Genomic DNA, 27,299 nt, shown 5'->3' with positions numbered 1-27,299 from the left:
TATATTGGTTGGTTTGTGGATGGATGGATGGATGGATGGATGGATGGATGGATGGATGGATGGATGGATGGATGGATGGATGGATGGATGGATGGATGGATGGATGGATGGATGGATGGATAGATAGATAGATAGATAGATAGATAGATAGATAGATAGATAGATAGATAGATAGATAGATAGATAGATAGATAGATAGATAGATAGATAGATAGATATTCTCTTTTTTATTTTTACATCCCTCCACCTAAAAGATTTCAGTTTGTTGTTCAACTGAGTTGTACAGTTCATAGGTCTCATTAAAGATGGAAAAAGTTCTGAAATGATTTATCTTTGTCTCATTTTTTTACATCACAGACACTTGACATTTTAACAGGGGTGTGTAAACTTTTTATATCCACGGTATGGAACACCAGGCATTATTTAAGGATCTTAACGCCTCCCACCACAGCGTTCCCTGTAACCTTCTATAAAAGGGGACAATGAATAAGACTGTCAAGTTTGCAAATGCAAATACACTCTCCCTGTCATCTCTTTTCGGAACGGCTTGTTGATCTTACATTAGAAAAGAGCTAAATCCAATTATTAGACCCAACTAAAGCAGACCATTGAATGAATGGAACTTACAGGAGTCAGCAAAGTCTCACTAATTTGGTGATTCTGCTCAAAAAATCTGATATAGTACCTTATGTTGGATCTCTAAAATCTACATTTTGTTTTTTTTAATCATGAGGGTCATAATCATCCCCATCATCCTTCCAATGGGGGCATTTCCACAGAAAGGTGCATTGAATGGGAAGACCTGAACCCTTAGCCAGCTACCCTCTGGCCTGGCATTTATTATTTGCACATGAGTTGTTAGAGAAGCATTACTTTCTTCTGGAGATGATGCTACTTCTGAAGTCAAAATACCATGAAATTTAATTTTACGCCTGTTTGCCGAGGCTTGATTTCGCGCACACACACCCCATCAGCGCTGGCGATAAGGGTCCTCTGCCAACCTGCGTTGGAGGCGGCTGGGCAGCTGGGGTGGCAGACCTAATAGGGCGAATCAGCAGGAATAACACTCGAAAATCCCCCAGGAAGTGGGCCATTAAGGTGAGCCCTATCTCCTCTCCTCCCCGGCTCCTTGTCTGCTGTGTTCTCCGGTTGCTGGGCACTAAAGCAAACCAGAGTTTTGTTTACCGAGCCTGCGATTACAATACAGCCACCAAATATTTGCTAGTTCCTCCGTTCTCCCAGCTCCACTATAAATACTTCAGCCCCACCTGGGCGCTGGTATAGGAGGAAGGAGGGGGCTTGAGCGGCCGGCCGATCAGGTAAGTGGCAGGGAGTCTCGGGAAGGGGGGGAAAAAGAATCTCCTGGGGACGGTCCTTCGCCGAACGTGGTTCGGCAATTGCAGTCCAACAAGCTGGCAGAGGGGACCCACACCATTCAGCCCCCTGTCTTATATCCAAGAAGGGGAAGGCATCAACGGAGAGTCCCACGCTCTACCCACAACAGCCCTGCAGGGTGGGTTAGCTTGAGAAACGGCAGATCCCTTTTGCTACCCAAGGCTTCGCTGTCCTGCTGGTTAAGCTTGGGTCTCAGGAGATTGACATGCGCCAGGAGAGGAGGGCACGCTCTGGGCATGTGAAGGAGCTATTCAACTCGTCCCTGATGTGCTAGATGGCTAGATGCAGGGAACATTCCATGTGCGGGCCTGAGCCTTTCTGCCAGCCCATATTTGGTCCCTCTGAGTTTTGGTAACCTTAGGTCTGTCTCATCCTTGTTACCCCTCTGGTCACTGCTGTAAACTTTCCAGCTGAAAGGACACACGCAGAGTTCTCCAGGTCGGAGAATCGGTTCAGTAAATCATCTTGGGAAAGAGGCTAGCTATCTCATCTAAAAGGGCAGCCAGGGACAGAAAAAGAAGCCCAGCCAACCTCTTCTGATGCTATTTTATTATCTGTTAGGTTGTGTGTGTGTGTGTATGTGTGCATGTATGTGTATGCACATTATAATTATTTAAGATATTTTCACCCCATCTTTCTCCTAAAACAGGACCCAAGGCAGCATATGCCATTAAAAAACACAATACTAAAAGCTAAAAACAGTAAATTATTCTAATGTTAAAGAAGAATTAATAACATATTTTAAACGTTAGATAAAAACATTATTAAAACCAGCTTTAGAAGCATCAAAATATAAACCATCCCATTTATCGTCTCCTAGACAGGCAGTCACTGGGGTAGTCTACGACTTCTATCACTTCATCCCATAATGCACGCAAAGTAAACCTTAGGCTGAAGGCCTAGACAAAAGCAGATTCTTGAGAGTGGGCTGTGCATGAAAAGGGACACCTTTCCGAACAAGCCCGCACATGGAACGCTCCCTGCATCTAGCAATCCAGCACATCAGGGGCAAATAGCTCCTTCCCTGATACACAGGCTTTCCACATGTGGGGAGCTTTTGACATTGGAGAAGCACGTGGAGTTACGTAGGACCTTGCGAGGGGTGTGAAGTACAGCCATGACACTCCTGTCTTCCTGTGTCTGATGATGTTCTGTCCTCCCTAAGGTGGTTCTGTCTAGAAAAAGCCGAGCGGGAGGAGTTTAAAAATGGCTGCCGGGGTCATCCAAAGCCTGAGCAAGTTCAGGCTCGCGCCAGGCTTCCAGCATCTTTTCCTCTCCAGCACCACCAGCCAGGAGATGGCTTTGCACGACTCGTCCGAGGAGGAAGAAATGGAAGAGGAAGAGGAGGAAGCAGAGGAAGAAGAAGTGGAAGGAGGAGGAGGAGGAAGAGGAGAGGAAATGGAAGCCACAGATGATGATCTGGAGGGCCACGGTCCTCGTGGAAAGCAAGAGACCCCCACTGTGGCTGCTGACCTAAGCGGCGCAGAAATGACCGCACAGCTCCTTCAGTTTGCCGAGCGCGTCAGCAAGGACATCCAGAGATACTTTGGCAGGAAAAGCCAAGACGACGACTCGGAGGCCTGCAATATCTACGAGGACCGGGGTTCCCCCCAGCTCTCAGGGCGCCTGTTGTACTACACGGATCTGGTCCGGATTTCTCAGAGCAGAGCGCCGGAGGAAGACAACGAGGACGACGAGGACCTTCCTCCCGCCTCGAAGCCAACGTGGAGGTCTCTGGGGAGCAAGGCGGAGGAGGATGAGAGGCTGGGACCCTTGGCCGAGCTCTTTGAATACGCCTTATGCCGGTACGCCAAGCCCCAAGCCCCGCACGACCCCGAGAAGCTGAGGATGGAGAGGAAGTACGGCCATCTCTCCCCCATGCACGGCAGGAAACTCCCCCAGTCCTTCTGGAAAGAGCCAGCCTTCAGCCCCATCGGCGTCCTCGGCAGCAGCAACCCTCCCGATTTTAGCGATCTTTTGGCCAATTGGACGTCCGAAACCAGCCAGGAGGAACTTCATGCCAGCTGAGGGCATGGCGGCCATGGGGGGAACCGGAAAGAGGATGACACGCATCACTGTGGTGGTTTACGAGGGTCCAGAAGCGTGGGAACCCCTTTCTTTCTCCCGCACTGGCCAAGTACGTTTGGTACTTAAAAATCCCCATCCTCGCCTTGTATAATTTGTAAATAAACACTTTAGGAAACATACCAGCTTGCTTTGCTACTTTGTCAATGTAGGTTGCACCGATAAAATAAAAGAAAATACTTTGACTTGGATTCCTGCATTGGACTCGATGGCCTTATAGGCCTTTGCAAGTCCATTGTTATCTGTTTCTATGAAAAGAAAACAAAATAAATGTTTGCTGGGCCTCTATTCCCTGGGGTTGGAGCTCAAAACAACATTAATTTGTAGTAAAGAAAGGGTCTCAGTTGGCAGATTTACTCACGGTCTGATATCACCACCACCAACTACCCGTGGGAACATCAGGTAGAGAAGGTGTCAGAAAATGACAAAGTTGAGATCTTGTGGGATTTCTGGATCGAAATTGATAGACACTTTGAACATAACACACCAAACACAGTATTCATACAATGAAGAAATGTCTGGATCATTGACATTGCAATTCCAGGGGATGTTAGAGCTGAAAATAAAAAAATTGGAAAAACTAACAAAGTACAGAGACCTGGCCATCGGAAGGAAGAAACACACTTCAGTAGTCCCCGTAGTCATTGGGGCTTTGAGAACAATATCAAGAAACTTCACACAGCATTATAAGCCGTTGCAGATCTCAGAAATCACACCATCAGAGCTACAAAAAATGGCGTTATTAAGAACAGCATACATACTGAGCTGATATTGAATAGATACTTAGGTTTTTGGTTAAAGCATGTATCTGTTGTATAATGCCAGTCAATATTTTATTAAAATTTATTGACTGTGCCTGGAGTTTTTGAATATAACAACAACAACAACAACAACAACAACAACAACAACAACAACAACAACAACAACAACAACAACAACTGTTGTTGTTTCATTACAGTCTAGTTAATTTCTGAATCACAGCAGGAACTATGCAGGGCCCCAGACCTAAAGAGAAATTCGGATTCACGATTTAAGTCTGTTCCTCTGTGTGTCTCAGAAACAACAGAACTTGAGAAAAATATATCTTGACGGACTACAATTCCCAGAATCCCCTAGCCCAAGCTCCTGGGGGCATGGACTGATCACGTGACACCAGTCATACCAAACACAACAGAGAAATATTTCTCTTAAGCTTCATATTTAGATCTGATCTAACTAGCAGAATTTGACCCTTTCCCTAAGGAGGGGGGAAAAAGGTTTTGTTTCCCACTAGAAAAACTGAAAAATGGTCCTAGAGAAAAATCATAATAATGGGGAAATGCACTCACATCTAATTTTGCACGCCCACACGCACACACACCGGTGATAATACTAACAATATTCTATTGTGATTATTAAACTTCACTGGGTTGTTACTTAAATACAAGTAAATGCATAGCAAGTGTTCGGTGGTATCCAGCCTACATAAGGGGAATTCTATCTTGTTTGCTGTGATTTTTTGTGTTTTTTGAGCCAGTGGTGTTGCAAAAATTAACAGTGGCTTTGAAATATAAATCCTATCAGAAGCATGTGTGTGTGTGTATGTGTGTGTGTGTTTGGTGTGTAAAGACAGGAATGTCTGGAGGCGAAGGAGGTGCTCGGTGGTGACACATTCATCTGTCTTCTGCTAAGCAAACCTCTCCTCTTTGCTCAGAAAAGGCTCTTATCAGCAGGAAGACAAGCCTCGCCTCTCTTCCCCCACCTTTTTCTAGGGCAAGTCAATAAATCCCTGGCAGATGGAGTTCCTTACACGAAGGAAGGCAGAGAACTTATAAATCTCCAAATCTTCTTATGAACACTCTCTGTGCCCGGCTGAGATCTTCTGCTACCTGAAGGAAACAGTGCTATGGACACCCACCCGTCCACCCGCATTTTGTATTCAGAAGGGAACTGGGTGGACAACTGTTTTCCCCCCCACCACTTCAGTTTTCCCATGCAGAGCTTGGAAACGATTAATTATGGGGACTACCACTCCCATTGGTCACATCGGGCTTGGGAATTATGGGAGTTGGAATGCCCAAAATATATATCTATTTCCCCCCCCCCTCAAGTTCTGGGGATGTCCTCAGCTTTGCCTTCCAACAGAAAGGGTGCAGCCGAGAGAAGAGCTGCCATGGCGACCACATCATCCTCACCCCTGGCAGTGGTCTAGGTCTGGTTACTGTGAAATGTAGACAGAGCTGTTTATTTCCTGAAAAGCCCACAGAGTGAACAATGGAAAAAGAAAGACCGTTTTTCAGCTTGAGAAAGAACACAGAAGATGATGATGGGCTGAAGAAGAACTGCGCGGATCTTCCATCGCTAGTTGTGTTCGGTGAACGAATAGCTCATCACTGCTCTCTTGTGGTTACTGGCGCCACACTGAGCCTCTTCACAAAGGAGGGTGAGTTGCATAGCTTCCCTTTGAGAAAACCAGGACTTGTACGATTGACAGGAACACCACGAGGGGAGATTGCGCTCTCTGTCTTTTTCTGTGTGTGATGGGATCAGCAGTCGCTAAATTCCTCCCTTCTTATCAACTCAGGGACATTGCGAGGAATTTTTAAGGCCAGTGAGATATTCTGCCTCCAGGGCGAGAGTGAGACAAGGAGCACTTTCCCGATCACCTATGCATCATGGCCTCTCCCAATTTGAAGAGACCCTTGTCCAGCAGGCCGAGGCAAAGAGGCAGTCCCGAAAGCAACAAAATCAGGGAGCTGGACAGGGGACAGATTGCATTTGTCTGCAGTGTGGAAGGGACGGTCACTCTCGAATTGGCCTTCTCAGCCACACTAGATGCTGTTCCAAGTCCTCCATACAAAGCACATTACCATAGTCTCTCGAGACTGAAGGATGCCTAACTAACTAAGCCTTACAATTTGTGCAAAGATATTGCTGGGCAAAACAACGGGATCTTTCTCTCCGAGAAGCAAAGCGCACCTGATCCAGCAAGCCCTGAACGCAAGAATAAATCCAGAACGGGTTTCTAGCCTGGATTTGAATTTGACATTTTGGCAAAGAAATGGGATATAAATCCAATTTTGTTTAAAAAGCAAATGAAGTCAAATCTGTCTCTGCTTCAGGCTTCGAAGTAGGAAGCCTTCCCCTATAGGAGTCTGTGAGCCTGCTAGTTTCTCTACCTTATTAACAAAGCAAAAGCCGCACCCATTAACAACCTGAGTTGATAGCAACCCTCCCAAGGACAAGGAAGAGCGCTTGGTGGAAACGACCGATAGAATTCTGCTTGGTTTCCTGCTGCATTTCCTCTTTCCAGCTAAATCAAGGCCCTCCCGTGCATGGATTTCGAAAAAGGACCTGAAAACAACACCATCAGCACTTTACGGGAGCAGATCCGGCGCCTCACCAATGAAAACGCAAGTATCCGATGAAATACCTGCCCTGTCTCCAGTAGAGATGGGCACGAACTGGGAAAACAGTGATTCGTTCATCGTTCGGGGATACTCAAATATATTGACTCCCTCCCAAAATGAACTAGCTTGTGGTTTGTTTTGGGGGGTTTGTGCCAAGGGTGAGAAAACTGGCCCAATGTTGTTAATGATGATGATGATGATGATGATGTGAAGCTTTGAACTGCAGAGCTGGAAGGGATCCTTTGGATTATCAAGTCCAGCCCCTCTCAAGGAGGCGCAATGGGGAATTGAACACCCAACCTTTGGCTCCCCCCCCAGCCAGAGACCTCAGCCACAGAGCTGTGATGATGATGGCTAAAAGCCTATTGCTCAGTATAGTAAGTTGCAACTAGAGTAGGCCCTTGGAAATCAATAGAATTTTTGGAGGAGTTGATTCACTAAATCCGCACTGATTCAATGATCCTACTCTAGACTTTACTGAGCAAAGGATTTTGACCAAGGAATTGATCCCAGTCGGGTTCTGTAAGGCCAGCAATGAAAAAATGTGTCCCTCGTTGGGTTTCCTGTGACTGTGGGCTATTTCTAAGCAAGTACACACACATCCCTTCAAAAGGAGGGCCTCTGAAAGATGCCCACCAATAGACTTTAGTCAAGGGGAAGACGAAGAAATGCTGGAGGGTGTTAAATACAGTGGAGGGTGATAATTCCAGTTTTCCAGGAGTGGTGAATCCTTTTGAGGTTTTAGTCCAAACTTTGACTCAGCGATCCAAGATTCTGAGCCTGTAGGTTTCAGTTCAGCTTGGTTACCTCCTATAAAGTTTGGTCTACAATTCAGAAGGGATTCACTGCTCCCGTAAATCTGGAGTCACCAACCTCCATGGATAAAAGAAATAAAATAAACGGTGCCGGCATTGTTATCACTCGGTACAGATTCAGTTGCAAGACAGAAATGAACGGCTTTACAGCAAGCTCGGTGGGCTGCAGGAGAAAATGGGGCAGCTGGCCAGCTCGAAAACCGACTTGTCTTCCAGACTGATCCGCAGCGAAGAGGAGAAGCTTAAGGTAACACTAGGTACACCCCATACAGAGGGGTATGCGCGAAATTGACAATAATATTCATGCTTCCCAGTTTCCTCCAAATCTTCAAAGCAATTCACGTGAATTATCCCACTAATCCGAACACAACAGCCCTTGGAGGTAGGCCAGGCTTTTTCTGTAAATAACTACACAAGGCGATTCTCTGAGCAGAACAGCACAAACCACGACAATAGCGCTGTACTGCCAAGTCAGTTGTGACTTAATGGCAACCCCTTTTCAGTTTTCTAGATAGAGGGAATACTCAGAAGTGGTTTCCCCTTCCCTTCCACTAGGGGGTGCTGTGGGACTGTGCAGCTGGCCCAAGGCCACCCAGGCTGGCTTTTCTCCCAGGAGGTAAAGTGGAGAATTGAATCTCCCACCTCCGGCTCTGCAGCCAGAGACCTTACACCACTGAGAAGCACTGCCCCCCAACTTTTCCAGGTTAGTTTTCTGTGGCCCAGAGTATAAGGGAGATGTACGTTCCTTCTCTTCTTAGCTCTCCAAGGACTTTGTCGATTTCCAGATTGAAGCCAACAAAACGAAAGAGCAACACGAGGCAGAAACCTATGAACTCAAGACTCAGGTAAAAGTTTCCGCTTTGGAATGTCGAGGGAAAGCCTGTCGCCTGTACCTTTCTGCAAGGTGAGGTTTTTGCTCCCGTGGTCTTCATGGCGCCCAGACCGCCCACCGGAAAGGCAGAATACCTCTGTGCTGTACCGAAGCTCTCCAGCAGAGGGCTCTCAGTAGGTCAGCAAACTAGAAATCCCAGGATTCCGTTGTATATGCCAGTGGTTTTTAACCTTTGTTACTTGGATGCTTTTGAACTGCAACTCCCAGAAACCCCGGTCAGGACAGCTGGTGGTGAAGGCTTCTGGGAGTTGCAGTCCAAAACTCCTGAGTAACCCAAGGTTAAGAACCAGTGGTATACGCCATCCTTGTGCAGTGGAGCCTGGTTGAAGGGCTGTGTCCCTTGCCAATGAACTCCCGGGAAGCAGGAACGGAACCGGCCTTGATAGGCTGTCATCAATCCTCCAATAGGGTCCCCGTGCCAATATTTCTTCCCCCCCCCGGGTGGTGGCGCGTTGGCAGCTGCTTCTACCAGTCAGCTGAGGATGGGATATATTGTCCTACTCACAACCCTGTGAGGTAGGTCACAGGAAAAGAGGACGAGAGAGATGGTATAACCTGGTGAATTCATAACGCGGTGGGAACTAAAATCTGGAGCTCCCAAGCTTCTTCGTGTGTTGACAAAGTGTGGTCTTTCACGTGTCAGTGGAATACAGTGCCCATCATCCTTAGCCATTGGCTAAGAGATCCAGGGAGACCGAGTCCACCATCATCTGAAGGAGCGTTCCTTTCCCACTCTTGTACTAGACTAGTGGTTCCCAGATGTTCTTGGACTACAACTCCCAGAAGGCCTGGCCCGCATCAGGATGGTGAAAAGGAGCTGCAGTCCATGAACATCTGGGGACCCCAGGTTGGGAGCCCTTGTCCTAGACCTAGACCATCCATCCGAACAGCCCCTCACCAGAGCAACCCACTTTCCCTGCTTAATTTCTAATTCTTGCGCATTGCCAGCGTTCTCCTAGGGGGCTTTCTTTTCAGCTAAAACCCTCGGAAGGAAAGAGAGCAGGAAATGTAGAAGGGGTGTGTGTGTGTGTGAATTGGGGCCTTAGTCTTGACAGAATCAAGAAGAAGGAGGAAACCATTGTGATGTCAGATCCATTAACAGAACAGCTGCCTGATTTTTGTTTACATTTTTTCTTGATCAGATGTGTTTTACTACAACTCCCATCCTGCCCGGACTAATGGGATTTGTATTCAAAACATCTCCAGCAGGGTGCCTGGTGGAGGAAGGCTTTGTCCCCAGAAGTGGGGACAAAGTAGGGCCTTTCCACAATCCAACCCATGGATTTGATTCAGGTTGAAAACAGTCAAAGAATGGCAAGGCAGGTTCACTGCGAGTCAATCTACGTGAATGTCACAGCGGATTTATATTCCCTATGATTGACCTGTTTTCCCCTCCCACATTTGGATTTTCTCATCGCTATACAAGTCAGCAACCCGCCTTGCAAATCAATCCATGTTTAGCTTCCCATAACCATCAACCCATCACAAGACAAAGCACGCTAAATGCAAGATACGTGAGCAAAGAAAATCAATGATAAATTGAATTATTTTTTTTCACCAGTCGGGGGCACCTCTGCAATCAATCAATCAATCATTTTGAAAGGCCCTTAAAAATGGTCAAAACGGGAAATATGGGATAGGCAGCAGATAAATCCTTGGACTCACAGCATAAGGAGAAGAAGGTGGAAGAAGAAGGACAGTCAGGTCCACATTTATTTTAAAAATCCTCCATTTGCTTGTAAAAATTTTTTTTTCTTTATATTTAAGTACCAAAATCGCACGAAAGCAAAGCCGCCACCTTTTAATCCTGGGTAAATCAATACCACTCCTGTTATGGACATTGCCCGTCTTGGGTTCTGTTTTCCCAGATCCTCTCCCTGGAGAATCGCATCCTGGAGGTCGAGCTTCACCACGAGAGGACCGCCAGGGAGCGCGAGGCCTTGCACGAGCGCCTGCGCGCCCTGGAGGCCAACCGCAAGGAACTGGCAGAGGAGTACCTCGCCCTGAAGAGCAACTACCTTGCGCTGGGCAAGGAACACGAACAGGAAGTAGGGGCTGCTGGCGGCATCCCTCTCTGATGCTACGGAGGAGGGTGGGGTGGGCGGCAGGGATGTCCCCCAAGTCCCGGGTCCTGAGTCCGAATCTTTGGTACCAAGTCCTGAATCCCAAGCCCGAGTCCCTCTTAAGAACAAGACTCCCCCCCCCAGAAAAAAAGGGAAGGGTGGTTGGAGTTCCGAGTCACTGGGAAAAAAAAGAGTCGAGTTCAAGTTGAGTCACTGTATGACTCAAGTCTGATTTAAGAGTGAGTCCGACAACTTAGGTCCCCATCCCTGGTGGGCAGCACGATGCCCCCGGATCTCAAGGAACGCCACGTCGTTGTTCAAGGCCTCTGGCTTCCCTCGGACGATTCATACAATCAGAATCACGCTCGAGAAAACACTGTTTTCCTTTAAATCCTTTGGCGTGCCTGGGGCCAAAGGTTCACCCCAAGACCAGCCATGGGCTGGACCAGAAAAGGGCCAAATATGCCCCCCCAAAATAATCCACACTTCTCTAGAGCACCCACAGCATGATGGGTACTCAAGTTGGAGGGATGGAAGTCTGAGTCAACCTTGAGCCGGTTGCCTAGGATTGAACCCTGGGTCGTGAGCAGAGTTTTGGCCGCAGTACTGCAATTTAACCCCTGCGCCGCGAGGCTTACACTTTCCTACCACAGCACGAAACTCCAATGGAGTTTAGTTCTTTCCTTGCCTAGCAAGGAAACAGGCCTTTCTCTTTGTGTGTGATTCTGCCTTGTTAGAATCCGGAAAACCACTATTTAGCACCAGGTTCACTGCTCAGTCTGAACTATGGAGAGTTACAGGTCCCACCATGTTCTTGATCAAGCTGTTCTCCTGCAGGTCGCTAAGAATGAAGAGCTGAGCTTAGAGCTCCTCAATTTGGCTGACGCCAGGAGTTCCCTTCCAAGGATCCAAGCCAAGGATCCCAAATCCCAAGTTCAGCCTGACGAACCCTCTGATGAGCTGAAGCGGGTGAGGGCTTTGGTCCACCGTCTCTCTGCCCGCAAAGTGAAGGTATATATCACGGGGCTTGTCCTCTGTGCTTTAAACCTACAGTAGGGACCCCCATATCTAGTTGAGCGATATCCACGTTTTTGCTTATCCACTGTCATGACTTGCAGAAGCACGGAGAGAGCGCCACCACGCACTGCCATTTTGCTCATCCAAAGGCTTTGGAACCAACAACCCTAGGAACTCTCTTTTGGTAAAAATTGCTGCGGAGAATTTTCTGATCAAGATCCCAACCCTGCTCCTTGCTAGAAGGACAAGAACCCACAGTTCTTGGGTCATCAGTTGACAGCAACTTCAACCTATTTAAGTCTAGCTTCTCTGATAGTCTATCTCCCATTTATAAACAATAATCTAATGGAGGCATCATCCTGGTGTGTTTTATCGCCCTTAGCCAGAAGACGTGGTAGCTTCAGAACACGAACGGCGGAAACTGGAGAGAACGGTGAGTATGTGACCCTTCAGCAGAGCTTAAGCATCTTGTGTTTTGGGACTACAACTCCCAGAATCCCCCAACCAGCATGCCTGCTGGCTTGGCTGAGCAGGCTGGCTCGGGTTTCCCAAGGAGGAGGAGGCGGCGAGTGTCAAACTGGCACAGCTTTGCTGGCTGGTGGATTCTGGGAGCCGTAGTCCAAAAAAAAAAGGTGACTTTTACCAAGTTCAGGACACCACCTGGTTTTCTCCCTCCTCTGTGCCAGCTTTTTGGAAGCCAAGATCATCTCAGCACCGAGATCGAAAGGATGAAAGAAATGTACAACTCCCAACAACAGAAATTAGAAGACCGAGTGTAAGTAAAACGGGGAGGTTTCTCCTTAGAGGAATCCTTGGAACCGTAGTCCGGGAATAGTGCTGGAATTGCTCTGTAAAAGCTTCCTTAGTTCTCACCTTTTCAAACTCCACAATTTGCAAAGTTTCCTGGAAGGGAGGAGGACTATTAAAACCGCTCTGATGTGCCTCTCCGTTGTTACTCATGTCCCTCGCATGTGCAGGGTGGCCATGGGGAAGGAACTGCAAGAGGCCAAAAAAGCCATCCGAAGCACGCAGCACAAGCTAGCGGAGCAGTCAGCGGTAAGAGGAGTCTACCAGCCTTTCCGTTGCAATCAAAATTTGGGACTGGGGAAGGAATGCCGAGATTGGGGACTGAAAGTCAGAACAGAAAGACACACACACACACCCTCAAGCAGTGTGTCTGCCCGTCTACTGAAACCCATTTTTGGCTTGAGGCTTTGAGATCACGTTATCCAACACAGGGAGATTTTGGGACGTGTTTTTACTTGGAAGGCCCAGAATCTTCCAGCCAGCAGCATCAGCAGCATCACGCCGGTTGCAGGATTCTGGGAGTCTCAAAGAAAGGAGGTTCCCTCATCTCGGATCCTGCCTGGTCATCAGAACCACTTTTGATCTGCCCGAACTACAGGTTCTGCTCTCATCCCAAAGCCAGCTTCAAGAAGCAGAGGCTGAAAATTCCCGGCTACAGTTGAGGCTGAAGGAACTCAACGAGGAATACCGATCGCGGCTGGTTCAGTACATCACGGACCTGGCGGTAAGGGGCTCCTTCTGGGTGGCTGGGAACCAGGGATTTTGGGGTGGTGGTGGTGGGGTGGTCTGGCCTCCCTCCAGACCAAAGCTTAAACTCTGCAAGAGGAACCCCCCCCCAGCCTGTGCCAAGGGACCCTAACATGGACAGCTGGGATTAGATCCTCAGGGTGCACGACACCTCCTTTGGCTTCTGAGGTTCAAGCCTTTTTTCTTGTGTGTCAAGGATTATATAGACAGCAAGTCAGCTGCTGCAGCCACAGAGGGAGGCCAAGCCCCTCGGGAGACGGTTCAAATGAAGCGCTTTGTAGACAACATGTTGAAGGACATCCGGGCCTCCTACAAGTCACGGGAGGAGCAGCTGGCCGGAGCCGCCCGGGGGTACAAGAAACGGATGCAGAACTTGGTCAAGAGGCACGAAGGGCTGCTGATTGCATACAGGTAAATGCTGATGGGCCTCAGATCCCTCCCTAAAAGCAAGGGATGAAATGGTTGACGATTCCTCTGGAATCATCATGAGAAGACACTGGGAAAAGCTGAGGGCAACAGGAAAAGAGGAAGACCCAGCATGAGATGGGCTAGTTCTACAAAGGAAGCCACCAAAATACAGCAAAATACATGTCATAGGATATCTCTTTGGGAACCCTGCCCTTAACCTCCAGAGCCGGCATCAGCTGGCGTTGCTGCGAGAAATGGCCTTTTTCAAAAAGGAAGCTGAGAGCCTCTGGTTACTAACTTCCACATCTGGTGTCACACCTTTATGGTGTGTGCTGCCCCCCCCCCCCCCGCCCCGGTTGCACACAATTCTGGAAAATACATGGTGGGCACAGCAGTTTGGCTTAGATGAAACCTTCGGGCTCAGCTTAGGCGTCCAGGTGTGTCACTGTGAAGGCAGTGATCTAAGCCAAACAGCAAAATCCATTAACCCCCTTCTTGCTGGTGACAGGCTGCAGCGGGAACAGATCCGGTCGCTGGGCAGTCCCGACATGGATCCCGGCCCACCGGAACACCATTTCACCATCACGGATGCCGAGCTGTTGACCAGCACCTCTCAAGAGCTGAACCGGTTGAGGGAGGACAAAGCCAGCCTAGAAGGGCAGCTGTACGAACTGCAGATGAAGGTGAGGTTCAACGGAAGCGGTTCCTTTCCCTTCATCCAGGGCAGGTGTTTCAGATTTTTTTAAAATTCCTTTCGACCTACGGACATCCTAACCCCCTTATTGGATTTTAGATTTCCAGGAGAGACTTTCTCCATAGCTAAACATTTACATCTGCTCAGAGATGTCCGGAAAATGACTCGGCTAGAACTCAAAAATTCAACAGACGAAGCTGTCTCCTTTGACCACCCCATTTCTGTCCTGGTAACAGCTTTGTTGGTTGAATGTCCTGTTTCCGTCAAAGGCGTTTCTGTGTGTATACACATCAGCATATGTGAGCCAGGGTGGTGTCACGGATAGAACGTTTGACAAAAACTAGGCTCACCTCCGTGCTTGGCCACAGAAACCCACTGGAAGGGGCCCAAGGCAAGCCAGCTAAACATCTCAAACAGATGGAAAACCCTACAGGGTTGTCTTAAACTCAGAAAAGACCTGGCAAGATACAACAACAGCAACAACACACATACATGTACACCCACCCATCTTTTTATATGTGCATCTCAAAATGTTTGCCACCTTCATGGACTCTTGAGTTAACTGGAATGGCCTTAGATTTGGCCAGAACAAGGTTCGGTCCTTATCCGGTTTATAAAAGAAGAGCGGAAAGAAACGATCCAGAAACAAGAAGCCTGCTTGTCCTTTTAAGTCCATCTTGGTGGGATTCCTCAACCAGATCTTGGAAAATCTACTTTAAAAGAACTGTTCCTCAAATCTCTTGGCCAGCAAAAGGCCACCAGATCCCACCAGATCCAGACAGCTTGGAAGGTCAATGGCCGGGCTACTGCTTCTGGATTATTAGGCCCAGAACTCTCGAAGTTTTTTAGTCCAGTCATAGTTGGGATTTCCAAAGTGGGAAGACCTTTCTTTCCCCACTGACCTAGTGATCCAACTCAACAGCTTTTTTTTTTTTAAGAAACTATCTTTTGTTGCTGTTGCTTTGCAGGTCAAACTGAGCGAAAACGCTGGCTTGAGGACATCACCTCCACAGTGAGTAGAGTATATTACAGTAGGCGGTTATACTTGGCTATCGGATGTATCTCCCATCCTTTGCAGGGAACACAGCTGTAAAAGTTTGTTTTTATTATTGTGAGTTTTCATGTGGTGTAAATTGCCCAGGGTACTGCTGGCACTAATGGGGGAGTATATCAATGAATCAAACCAAGAAATGTCTGCAGCTGGGGCTTCACTCCCTGTTGGCTACCGCTGGGTCTTGTGAGACTGATATTATGGGGAGAGAAGTGATAGAGGAACAGAAAGATGTCTGGGTCTCACCCTGACAGCTGTAGAGGTTCCTTTCCAACTGCAAAAAGGGAACTTTGTGTCCTTTCCCCATGTTGGCACCCTCTACGTTTGGGTGGTACCCAGCGTGGTGTAGTGGACAGAGCGATGGATTTGGACTCTGGAGACCAGGGTTCGAATCCCCACTCAGCCATGGAAACTCACTGGGGGAGTGGAACTGGTAAACCCACTCCTTAAATAGCTCATTTATCCTGGGCATAATAAGTCTGTTCCGACATGACAGCTCATAACTGGAGTTTGACATCCTGGATCAAAACCCAGGTTGCCCCCATCCCGGGTCCAGCTTTGAAGCCCTGTTCTGTCTGCAGGGATATTTCTGTTCCCACCCAGAAGAGCGTTCTGCCCCCTTTTCGTCCGAAATGAACGGTAAAGACCCCCCCAAAACCTCTCACAGCAGTCTGAAATGGTAGAAGCGGCCAACTAGAAATGGACATGGGGGTGGACAATTCTGACGATTGTCCGGGATCCTTCCACGGGCTGTAGGGAAAAACCTCCTCAGATGGCTGGAAGTCCAATTAGTCATGGGGGGGGGGAACACAGTACTTAGGGGGTGTTAAAGGAATGCAACGGAGGGCTGTGGCCTATTTTGCAGGCAAATTGCCAGCCATAAAGAAAGCAGACCGCCGAAGAATTGATGCCTTTGAATTGTGGTGCTGGAGGAGACTCTTGAGAGTCCCCTGGACTGCAAGGAGAACAAACTGATCCATTCTGAAGGAAATCAACCCTGAGTGCTCACTGGAAGGACAGATCCTGAAGCTGAGGCTCCAATACTTTGGCCATCTCATGAGAAGAGAAGACTCCCTGGAAAAGACCTTGATGTTGGGAAAGTGTGAAGGCAAGAGGAGAAGGGGACGACCGAGGACGAGATGGTTGGATGGTGTCATCGAAGCGACCAACATGAAATTGACACAACTACGGGAAGCAGTGGAAGATAGGAGGGTCTGGCGTGCGCTGGTCCATGGAGTCACGAAGAGTCGGACACGACTAAACGAACGAATGAAAAGGGCCATCGCTTGCTCACCTCAATCAACACAACACAGCAAGGAGCAGGACTAAATCAGGTCTGGGGCCTGTGCTTGGAGCCATGATAGGTGCTGCTGCTGCTATCCGTAAAGTGTGCAAACCCAGAGAACAGCACAAACCAGCCCTTGAAGAGCGTGGAATTGATGGTATCGTCTTCATTGTGCTGCAATTAATTATGCACACACAGACTGGGAGCACAGCTAGCAGAGATCAGATATTCTCTCATCTGCACTTCCAATCACACCTTCCTCTCCTCCTCCTCCTTCCCCCCATACATTTTCGGATGGGTTTTTTTCTTTTTTGCTGAAATACAGGAAAATAAGAGTAATTTTCTTTTCAACAGCCAACCTACCCTCTCAGGGGCGCTCTTGTGGCCTTCAAAAGCTCCTGTGTATACAAAGCAGAGGCACAATGCGTTCCTCAGTTCACGCCATCCTTTCTATACAGTCCGAAGAATTCTTCCCCCAAAAGATCAAATGTGACCTATATTTTGCTGATGCAGTCCCCGGACGGACGGGAGAATTTTCCCACGGCTTGCCTGCATATTTGCTCCCAGTGAGATCGCCTCTCCGCGCGGCTTAAGCCACCACCAGTGAAATAAGTGGATTTTCCCATAAGCACAAAACAAGCAAAAATTAAGAAGAATGGACATTTCTCACTGACTGGAGCCCCCCCCCCCGTTTCAGAAAATGCTTCGCTTGTGCAAGTAACCACGACTCCTAACGAGGTTTTGTAAATTACTCCTTTCACTCTCTCTGCAGGGAGATGAGTGTCCCTTCCCCATTTAAAGATCCTTGTTCCTGTTTAGCCATGCTTGTAATGATGATTGTTTTGGTTTTAAGAGCACAGCGACTACCTGATGCTCCATCAGCAGAGCATTATCTACCGATCCTTCCCCAACCGGTCAACCCCGCTCCTCAAATCATCCCACGCTATGCTTTCTGAGAAGGATGGGAATTGTAGTCAAATTCCTCAATAAGGTGCTCAACCTCAAGCATCCCAGGGGTTGAATCCGACTCTCTGGAATTTCCTTGAGTAGCCATTCCTCTTTGTGACCCCATCATCTCATGCCTTTTCAAGCTTACGTCATGTCTTCACCACTCCTTCTAAAAAAGGGGACATTCCTGTCTTGAGATATAGTAAAAATGTTGGGTTACAATACGTTGGTATTTTTGGCATCATTTTTTTGCCACTGTCCCCATTCATCCCCGGAATGGGGCCCTTAAGAATTTATCCCGGATTGGAATCAGTCCACCGGTTGGAAGTGGCTGCCCACCTTTGGTGTATGCTGCCCGACACACGTTCTTTCTAGGTTTACAGTTTCTAGATCCCAGTCCAGCCCGGAGATGCGGGGGAATCTGGACTTGGCATCTTTTGCACAGAAGCACATGCTCCACCGCTGCGCTCGAGACTTTGGTGGCCCCTCTTCTCCATCAGCCCCTCGTCACTGACGTCATGGCCCGTTGGCCTTTCTTCTTCTGTGCCCAACCCACAGGGCGTCCAAGGAGTAGAGGGCGTGGAGGCGCAGAAGCCATAAAGTTCCGTGTTCTCCTTGCTCCCGTCGCCTATCAATGCCTGCTTCCACAGAGAGGCGAAAAGGGAGGGACTGCCGGACTGATCGTTGGCTAAGCCAAGGGTCTCCAGAGATTGGCAGCAGGCTGTCTGTCTGTCTTTGGCAGGTGTCCGATGGGGTCACAGTGCTGGTGGTGCACCTCCAGGCATGGAGAAACGTACATCCACAGCAGGGAAGTATAAGACTAGTTCACACTTCACCGTAAGGTGAGCAAAACCTGACCTTCCAGATGCTTTCGGCTTTCAATTCCCATTTGCCTTAACCAGCACTGAATTTCACTGTACTGTATGAACATCTGGAGGGCCAGAGGTGCTCAGCCTTACTGGAAGGGATCAGGGCAGAAGGCAACACTGTGGTTCCTTTAAGCTCATATCTGCTCATTTTTTTCCTTCCTAGCACACTGGATGAAGCCGGCTGGGCTGAGCTCAAGAAGCAGCTACGGGAATTCACTCACACCACACAGGTAAAATGCTCCCCCTCCCCCCAAAAAAGGCACATCAATGCATCAATGCTGTGTGCATCTTCCAAGGTTTGCTTCCACCGCATGTACCCAGCTCCAAGCCTTTCCCCCTCCAAGACGAAAAATGCAGAAATATCAAATGTTATATACTGAATGGTCTCTGCCTCCCTCTAATGGCCAGTTCTGGTAAATACACCTTGGAAATACGTATTTCTGGCATTTTTGATTTAGTATTTTCAGGCAGTGGATAAGTGAATCAGCAGATACTGATCGCACAGATGGGGTGTGTGTGTTTCTCCTACTATATTACCTTTCCAGTGTATGTCACATCAATTCGACATGAGAGCCCATGTCGTGTAAAGATTAACAGTGCTGGGTTAAGCCTCGGGAGACCTCGGTCCTCACTCACCTGTGAAGGTCACTGGGTGACCTTCTTGAGTTAGTTAGTCACTCTCTCTCAGCCTGGCCTACCTCACAAGGCTGCTGGGAGTACAAAGTGGGAAGGAGCATACTGTCCTGAGCTAATGAGAGGAAAGGTAGGATAGAAGTGCAAGAAACAAATGTCTGAAAGTGTAAGAAACAGATGCTGACATTTTCTTCTTGACACTCTCTTTCAGATTACGGGAAACATGTATATATTTTCAAATATCATTTTTTCTTTTTAAAGAGAAAGAGGGCTAGAAAGGAAGGAAGGACATTCAAAGCAACGGCCAAGTCCTACCTGAATTTAGACACAAGGAGATCTTCCCCAACCTGAGGCTTCTGAAGTCAGTGGCAGAGTAGCTGCTTCTGAAGCGCAAAAGAAGTTCTGTTTTGTCGATCCAGCAAAAGCAGAAAGACAGGCAAAGTAACCCTTCTCCCAGCTTTTGAAAGGAATCCAGGAGAATATTTCCCCTTTCTTCATGGCGAACCCCCGTGGATAAGCTTTCAACCTCCTCCCCCCCCCCACTAGACATGTGACATAGCGATTTAACAAAATCCAAACGTTTTGCCAAGAACAACTTTGGTGGGCTCCAGTCTTGTTCATACCCTAGGCAAGCCTTGTCACTGTGCTTAGTTTTAACCTTTATAAGTCAGTTTGTAGGCCCAACTTTTATTGTCCTTCTGCAATTTCAGGAGAACTTGGAAAAGGAGAGGAGCCGGCTGCTAGCACGGGCAACGGTGGCGGAAGAACAAGTAGCTGAGTTGCAGGAATACGTGGATAAGCATCTCGGAAGGTGAGGCTTTGAAGGTCCTGCTTCCCCGGTGTGGGCCTGGAGGGTGCAAACTCTTCATTCTGCTCTGGTCTTCTCCCATCTTTTCTTGTCCTCCTCACTGTGCATTTCCGTAACCCTTCCTGCTATTCAAAGAGCTTCGCCTCTATGATGTGGCTGTTATTATCCTCCTTACTGCTGACGAGGTGGAAACTAACACCAAGAGGGCAGCTTGCTTAAGACCATCTCATGAATCCACTTAAACCTGCCTTAAGTGATAACTGCAAACTCCAACTTCTGTGTCTGCTGCATATTCTAAACACTTGACATTTCTCAAGCTGCTAGACCTCATCAGCCAAGCTCTTGCCCCTGTCATTGGGTACTAGCACTACAGGACTTGATTTAACACTGCTTCTGTCGTTCTGATGTTGCAGATACAAACAGGAGATCCTGAGGCTGCGAAAATTCATAGGGACAGATGGTCTCCGAGCATTTAGTGCTGGAGCATCTGATTCCCCAGTGGCTTCAAAATCCAAGAGGAATTTCAGCAACGAAACATAGCATCTGCATCAGAAGCTAAGGAAGGATCCTTAGCATCCTCACGAGACCTCACATCCTGAGCTGGACCGACACACCTGGTGTCCTCTTGCCGCCAAAGCAGACAGTTCCAGGAAGCAGATAGTTCATAAAGGAGGATCAGCAACAATTTTTGTTCTTAATTTTTCCATCCTGTTCTCCCTTCACAGCTCACTAGCAGTGCCCCCCAAGATTCTCTCTTGTGAGGGAGACAAGGACAGGATGAGAAACAGCAACTGGATTTGAATCCAGGTCTCATGAACTCAAATCGACGGCGCCACACAGCCAGTTGCGTTCCAAAAGAAAACTACTACTTCTCTCTCACTTAAATACTGGCACTGCCTGCCTCTTAATGTAGGTGGCTTTCATGACCTACAGATGTCCAGATATTTATAGGAGGTTGCAATGTAGAGTTTGATGCTTAGCAGGATGTGCCTTTCAGATGCTAATAATAGCTCAAAGGATAGACACTGGCATTCACGATGTGGCTTTTAAAAGCGGTCCCGAAAGGAAAGACTACAAAATCTAAAACTGCACCACGCTTAAAATTCGGCAAGCTAGATTTAACTTTCTTCCTTCCTTCCCCATCTCAGTTAGAATCAGATCTTCACAGATGTTGCCCATCCTTCCATAAACAGTTTAAAAAAATGTATTATGAGAGTTTGTTACAAATAAATTAAACAAAATGATGTACACTAAACCAAAGCGAATGGTTTATCTGTCCAAGCTGTTGCAGAGGTCATAAAGAATTTCTAGAATTGGCAGGGCTTGGTTTTGGATTTCTCTGGCCAAGCCATCATCTCATCGTTGCGCCCGCCCGCGCTGCAGTTCATGGGGGCCGTGTGGTTTCACGACGGGGAGAAAGTACATCTTGTCTTAAGGACGTCACGAAATGACACTTGACTGTCTTGCAAAAATGTGTGCTTCCAAGCTGGTCGTGCCTTACACTGGGCTTCCCTCCGGTTTATTCTGCTCAGCTTGCCGTACAGCCTTGATATCGTAGGCCCAAGCTTGGTTTATTCCTTCCCCGGCCATGTCGACGGGGGCCCAGCTGGGGAGGGGAAAGCGCCCGGCAACGACCCGAGCATCATCAGGAAGCTCCAGAAGCAGTTTTCTTTCCAAAAGCAGAAGCTGGGAATGGAAAGGCAGAAGCTGTGTTATCCTGGGTGTGTCGTTTTCCCCACCCTGCTCCCATTTTTACAGGAAAGGCTATTTTGTATGGGGTGAAGTCATCCCTTCTCAGAGAGTAAAGATTTCTTTCTGCTTCCTCATACATACACACTAACTTTAAGATCCGGCTGTGAAAGGTCAAGGAAGAAATTATGAATCAAGGGCTAGGACACATATAAGGTGACCCACGGCCTCTCAGAAAACACTCTGCGATCCTCTTGGGGGGTCAGGAACCCGAGGTTGGGTTAAGGAGACCGTGTGCGTCATGATCTTCTCCACTTTATTATAACGTGCATGTGTCCAGATCAAAGGACATAAAAGTAACATTCCATTCTGCTTTGGTGAGACCTCAACCGGAACACTACGTCCCGTTCCAGCTATGCTGACTATGAAAGCGACATTCTAAAACCCTTGTTCTGGTTATTTTTCTTAAAAATAATCATGGGCTATCCATTCTGATTCATGTCAACCTTTTCAGGGTTTCCCAGGTAGAGCCTATTCAGAAGTGCATTACCATTCCCCTCCTCTAGGGACGCTCTGGGACTACTGTGCAGTTTGCCCAAGGCCACCCAGGCTGGCTTTCCTCCTAGGAGGCCCAGTGGGGGAATCAAACTCCCAACCTCTGGCTCCCAGATGGCTACTTAAAACCATTGAGCTAACTCTCAGGTCAATCCAAATGGCACAACATTCTCTGTGCAAGCTTTTAACATTACAGGCAAAGGTCAGAGTCTGCCTAAGATTCTATAAAGAGACTGTTAGGAAAAAAAGGGGACTTGTTACTTGCAAAATGAAAAGGCAACGTTTATGGGTTTTTATGGCCTTTCTTATTCTCGTTAGAGGCGGCCGAGAAAGGAAGCTTTGTCTAAAACTTTTGGGCAGAGGATTCTGGCAGCTGTCATTCAAAAGAGGGACAACCCCTCTCCCCCCACCCCACCCCCGGCTCAAGTTCTGGATTTATCTTAGCTGGAAGAGTAACTGAGTCTTGCTACCTCTGCTTGTGAACAGACAGGGCACTCACCACGCTGGGAGCCAGAAACACCGTTACGTTCTTACAGTCTGATAGGTTCACCTTTTAAGAAAGACACAAAGACCGTTAGGCAGAGTTGCTTTAATTTGGTCCCTTGCGGCTTCAGTTTAAAGAACATGTAAAACTCTTGATCTGCAACCGAGGTCTGAGAGATCCACTATCATCCAGGGTAATCTATTGGAGAAGGCAGCTGCAGTTCAGATCCAGCTCTTAACCAGCCTCCCCCTTTTTTTCCCCTGCTGTTATTTTTATGGTGACTTACCATTAGCAGAAGCTTCTATGACCACCAATTCACCTTTTATATACTATCCCCTGTAATGCTTAAATCACTCTCTGGGTGGTATACACTTTACAATAATCAGGCTACACATGGTGCCCCTAACTAGCTGGGTCCTCCGTTTACTGATCTTGGAAGGACAGAAACGTGAGTCAACCTTGAGCCAGCTACCTGAGCCTGGGATCAAAGTCAGGTCGTGAGCAGAGTCTTCGCTGCAGTACTGCAGTTAAACCACTGCATCACCAAGCTCCTACACCTACTCTATCCCCAAATGGAAAGAACTGGCCCTCAATCCCCATGAAGATGCCTTTCCTGTTTTCTCCGGTCAGCCTTCCTGGAGCACAACCGCCATATCAACAGGAACCTCTGACTCACCTTCCAAAGATCCTCTCGGCGATAAGAAACCTTTCCGTAGCACCCAGCCTTCCAGGCGTGATAGTTGGATAGCCGCAGCAGCCAGGGGTTGAGTTCGTAGCCAATAGCCAGCTTGAAGCCTTGCTTGTAGGCTTCCAAGACCTGGAAGCACAGCCACAACATTCACTGATGGACTGGAATGCTGTTCCTAGGAAGTTGGCTAAATATATCTAATCATAAGGGTGTGCCATCAAGTCCATTATGACTTTTGGCAAACCCAGAAATACCTATTTACAGTACAGTGGTGCCCCGCATAGCGACGTTAATCTGTTCCAGGATTAACATCGCTATCCGGAAACATCGCTAAACGGAAAGAAAAAGCCCATAGGAATGCATTAAATGCTGTTTAATGCATTCCTATGGGGCCCAAACTCACCGGTAAGCGAAGATTCCCCATCCCGCCGCCATTTTCGCTGCCTCGGTAAGCGAGGGCAGGGCGCGAAAACGCTGCGGGCGGCCATTTTCTGCACCCGGCGGCCATTTTGGAATCACCGATCAGCTGTTTTTAGAACATAGCAATGCAAGATCGGTAAACGAAACGCTTACCGATCATCGCAATGCGATGTTTTGCCACCTAAAACATCGCAATGCGATCGCATTAGCGATTGCAAAAAACGTGTCGCTATGCGGATTCGTCGTTAAACGGTGCACTCGTTATGCGAGGCACCACTGTATATGTATTTCTGGGGTGTATTTACCAGAATTGGTCACTAGGAGAAGTCAGAGACTGTACAATTTGTAGTGTTTGATACTTGCATGTTTTCTGGCATCTGCGGGAGGAGTTCAGAACCAAACACCTTTGGATACCGAGGTCCAACTATATATTACAGTGGCTGTTTTCCCTTTCCTATGGGCCTACCCAGCCTCTTGCAATACCACAGTAAAGCAGCTCCTGGTGCTTACAATTCTGCCATCTCCTGACCCCAAATCCACCATCTTCCCTGAGCGTCCTTTCAGCAGCGACATCACGCTTTCCACTTGCTTCATGCTGGCTGGGACATAGGGCACCTGGGTGAGAGGAGGGTCAGAAAGGCAAATGCATGAGTTGGTAGGTGCTGTATAGTTCCCAGGACAGAGCAGCACATACGTTGGTTGCACTCAGGTGTCACAACAAAACCATGATGAATTGCGGTTTGGACAACCCTAGACTCCTCATCAGGGGTCGTGGTGGCGCTGCGGGTTAAACCGCTTCCTATACACCTAATGATTGGAAACTGAGTATGTGAACTGGGTTGAGGGACACATAAAAAAAACCCTCTGTGATCAATAACAAAGCTAACAGAAGCTCTGCGTTGAGGATGATACAAGAATATGAGGAGGTCTGAACATACTCGCTGTGTGGCAGAATGTTTACTTTATGGCCTTATTTTACAAATATAGCTCACCAAGTGAATGTACAGTGGACCCTCTACTTACGGAATTAATCCATATTGGAACGGTGGCTGCAAGTCGAAAAGTCTGTAGGTCGAATCTCCATTGACCTACAATACATTGAAAACCGATTAACCCATAACTGGCAGTTTTTATTCTATTTTTGTTCCATTTTGGTTTTTTTCTGGTCTGTAAGTCAATTCTCCGGCTGCAAGTCGAATCTAAATTTTGCAGCCAGAGAAGTCTGTAACTCGAAAAGTCTGTAAGTCGAGCCATCTGTAAGTAGAGGGTCCACTGTAGGTGAAGCATTTCAATAGAATGTGTGATGGTATAATTTGATTAACTCATTAACAAACCAGCTCCTTTTGGTGGGAGATAAGCCCTTTAAAAAAAGTTGTGAATAACAGAAAAAATAATCATTTTCCAGAGTTTTAAAACCCCTTCTGGGGGGAACTTTTGCCACTTTAAAGAATTTCTCTGTGCTCTTTTAGGTTGTGTTAAAAAAAATGCAGACTTGAGGAAAAAAACTTTCAAACAGCTGGGCATCCAAATAAATGTGAGAGTCTGCTACTGCTAGTTCCTCTCTCTCTCTCTCCCCACGCCCTGTTTAAGTCCCAACATACAGTCCCAATTACCTAACATTCCTTGTCTACTCTTGTCCTTTCCTTCAAAACTAAAAATGCCTCTCTTCTCCGATGACAAGCGGTTGCCAACCCTGGATGCCCAGATTTTCCTGGACTACAACTCCCAGAAGCCTCCAGCACTCACTGTGCTGGCCACGACTGCTGGGAGTTGCACCCCAAGAACATCTGAGGACCCAAGGTGAAGCACAGACATAGAATGCTCGTCCAATTGTCCGCAGCTCACCTGTAACCGTAAAGGCACTTTTCGGAATCCGGGCATGAGAACGCCTGCCCATACCAGGTAGGCGGCCAACCCGGTGCCTGCTGCGATCTGGGCAAGAGCCCAAGCATCCACAGTTTGTCCATGCAACTCGGCCACCACTTCTTCTGCATCTTCAGGATCCATGTCTGCAAAAGCAAAAGGATTTGTAAATCCAGAGGAGACATGGAAGACACATCAAGGTGGGGGGGGGGAGAGAGAATTCCCCGGGGGCTATCTTCTTCTCCGGAGGCAAGTGGAAACATATGCAACACAAAACCTAGCATTTAAAGTCCACAACACTCGCTTTTGCTCTAGAAAATTAATGTGAATACACTCTCCAGATAATTCCAATCTCCAGCTGCCTCCGTCGTAACTTTAATACAACAGCGCTAATGCAGCCTCCAACAACTCATGAATTGCTTTAGCAAGGCCTGCCAAGACTTTGGACTAACAATCAGCCTGAAAAAAACACAAGTCATGGGCCAGGGCGTGGACTCACCTCCCTCTATTACCATCTCCACACAAGAATTGGAGGTTGTTCATGACTCTGTGTACCTTGGCTCAAAATCTCTGGACACTCTCTCCCTAGATGTTGAGCTGGATATATGCACTGCAAAGCAGCTACCACGTTCTCTAGACTCACAAAGAGAGTATGGCTCAGTAAGAAGCTGACGGCATACACTAAGGTCCAAGCCTATAAAGCCTGTGTCCTCAACACACTCCTGTACTGCAGTGAGTCATGGGCCCTTCGTGCATGGCAGGAGAGGAAGCTGAACACATTCCATATACGTTGTCTCTGACGCATGTTTGGTATCACCTGGCAGGACAAAGTTCCAAATAGAGTAGTCCTAGAACAAGCTGGAATTTTTAACATGTATACATTACTGAAACAGCGAGGTCTACTTTGGCTTGGGCATGTCGTGAGAATGGCTGATGGTCGGATTCCAAAAGATCTCCTGTATGGAGAATTAGTGCAGGGAAATCGCCCCAGAGGGAGACCACAGCTACGATACAAAGAGATCTGCAAGTGGGATCTGAAGGCCTTAGGAATGGACCTCAACAGATGGGAAACCCTGACATCTGAGTGTTCAGCCTGGAGGCAGGCGGTGCATCACAGCCTCTCCCAATTTGAAGAGACTTTTATCCAGCAAGCCGAGGCAAAGAGGCAGTCCCAAAACCAGCAAAATCAGGGAGCTGGACAGGGGACAGATTGTATTTGTCTTCAATGTGGAAGGGATTGTCACTCTTGAATTGGCCTTCTCAGCCACAGTAGAAGCTGTTCCAAGTCCTCCATACAGAGCATGTTACCATAGTCTCTTGAGACTGAAGGATGCCTAATCTAAGTGAAAGGCTGTGTGACACTCTCTCCAGGAAGATATGGAACCACCTCATCTGCATTCTTTATAGCAAATCAGAAAATTGAGAACAAGATCTTCATTCTGAAAACCCCAACAAACATCCACCTTCAGGAAGGGGTTCCCTTCAAAACCACAGCGTGGAAGGAAATAGTTAACACCCCCTTTTCATGCTTCCTGAAATACTGAGTTATCAGCTAGCTCTTCCATGTTTTCTCTATTTAGCAAAGCTTAAACCATTTCCCCACAACAGTCAGTACTCGGCCTCTACAAACATGCCACACTTCCTTATTGTTTGGACAGCAATCATGACACTCTCTGCCTCTGACTAAATGTTAA

General features: G+C 47.7%; 3 protein-coding genes across 7 annotated transcripts in view; 2 read left to right on the top strand and 1 right to left on the bottom strand.

Moving 5' to 3' along the window:
- The first annotated feature begins 1,170 nt into the window (after positions 1-1,170).
- PERCC1 (proline and glutamate rich with coiled coil 1) lies at positions 1,171-3,602 on the top strand. Its single transcript, XM_020812501.3, has 2 exons — positions 1,171-1,319; positions 2,561-3,602. Exon 2 carries the CDS (start codon positions 2,602-2,604, stop codon positions 3,421-3,423), a length of 822 nt encoding a protein of 273 aa, XP_020668160.3. The 5' UTR covers positions 1,171-1,319; positions 2,561-2,601; the 3' UTR covers positions 3,424-3,602.
- Positions 3,603-4,097: 495 nt separating this feature from the next.
- CCDC78 (coiled-coil domain containing 78) lies at positions 4,098-20,457 on the top strand. 2 transcript variants are annotated; one of them, XM_020812500.3, is made up of 15 exons: positions 4,098-6,872; positions 7,800-7,931; positions 8,443-8,529; positions 10,445-10,624; positions 11,477-11,650; positions 12,039-12,089; positions 12,343-12,431; positions 12,634-12,712; positions 13,062-13,187; positions 13,407-13,621; positions 14,127-14,301; positions 15,281-15,324; positions 18,629-18,695; positions 19,809-19,909; positions 20,320-20,457. In XM_020812500.3, the coding sequence occupies exons 1-15, from the start codon at positions 6,795-6,797 to the stop codon at positions 20,444-20,446; spliced, it is 1,725 nt and encodes a 574-aa protein (XP_020668159.3). In that variant the 5' UTR covers positions 4,098-6,794; the 3' UTR covers positions 20,447-20,457. The 2 variants fall into 2 exon arrangements, with proteins under 2 accessions (XP_020668159.3, XP_072838588.2); XM_072982487.2 differs by lacking the exon at positions 13,062-13,187.
- Positions 19,285-27,299, bottom strand: part of ANTKMT (adenine nucleotide translocase lysine methyltransferase) — an 11,241-nt gene continuing 3,226 nt past the window's right edge. For all 4 annotated transcript variants that reach the window (XM_072982494.2, XM_072982493.2, XM_078381495.1 and 1 more), the window contains exons 2-6: positions 25,588-25,751; positions 24,253-24,357; positions 23,311-23,451; positions 22,650-22,700; positions 19,285-21,592 (exon numbers count right to left, since the gene is read on the bottom strand). In XM_072982494.2, the coding sequence (XP_072838595.2) occupies positions 21,404-21,592; positions 22,650-22,700; positions 23,311-23,451; positions 24,253-24,357; positions 25,588-25,749 (648 nt within the window). In that variant the 5' untranslated portion in view covers positions 25,750-25,751 and the 3' untranslated portion in view covers positions 19,285-21,403. The remainder of the gene's footprint in view (positions 21,593-22,649; positions 22,701-23,310; positions 23,452-24,252; positions 24,358-25,587; positions 25,752-27,299) is intronic.

Source organism: Pogona vitticeps, chromosome 13 (genome assembly GCF_051106095.1).
Source record: "Pogona vitticeps strain Pit_001003342236 chromosome 13, PviZW2.1, whole genome shotgun sequence".
Classification (NCBI taxonomy): Eukaryota; Metazoa; Chordata; class Lepidosauria; order Squamata; family Agamidae; genus Pogona; species Pogona vitticeps.
Note: the sequence above shows the minus strand (reverse complement) of the source record. Positions and strands in the feature narration are given on the sequence as shown.

Coding starts and splice junctions, on each gene's coding strand:
- CCDC78 (XM_020812500.3), top strand. CDS start 6,795: ATGGATTTCGAAAAAGGACCTGAAAACAACACCATCAGCACTTTACGG. Junction 12,090..12,342: donor GGCGGAAACTGGAGAGAACG/GTGAGTATGTGA, acceptor CCTCTGTGCCAG/CTTTTTGGAAGCCAAGATCA. Junction 13,622..14,126: donor GGGCTGCTGATTGCATACAG/GTAAATGCTGAT, acceptor TGCTGGTGACAG/GCTGCAGCGGGAACAGATCC.
- PERCC1 (XM_020812501.3), top strand. CDS start 2,602: ATGGCTGCCGGGGTCATCCAAAGCCTGAGCAAGTTCAGGCTCGCGCCA.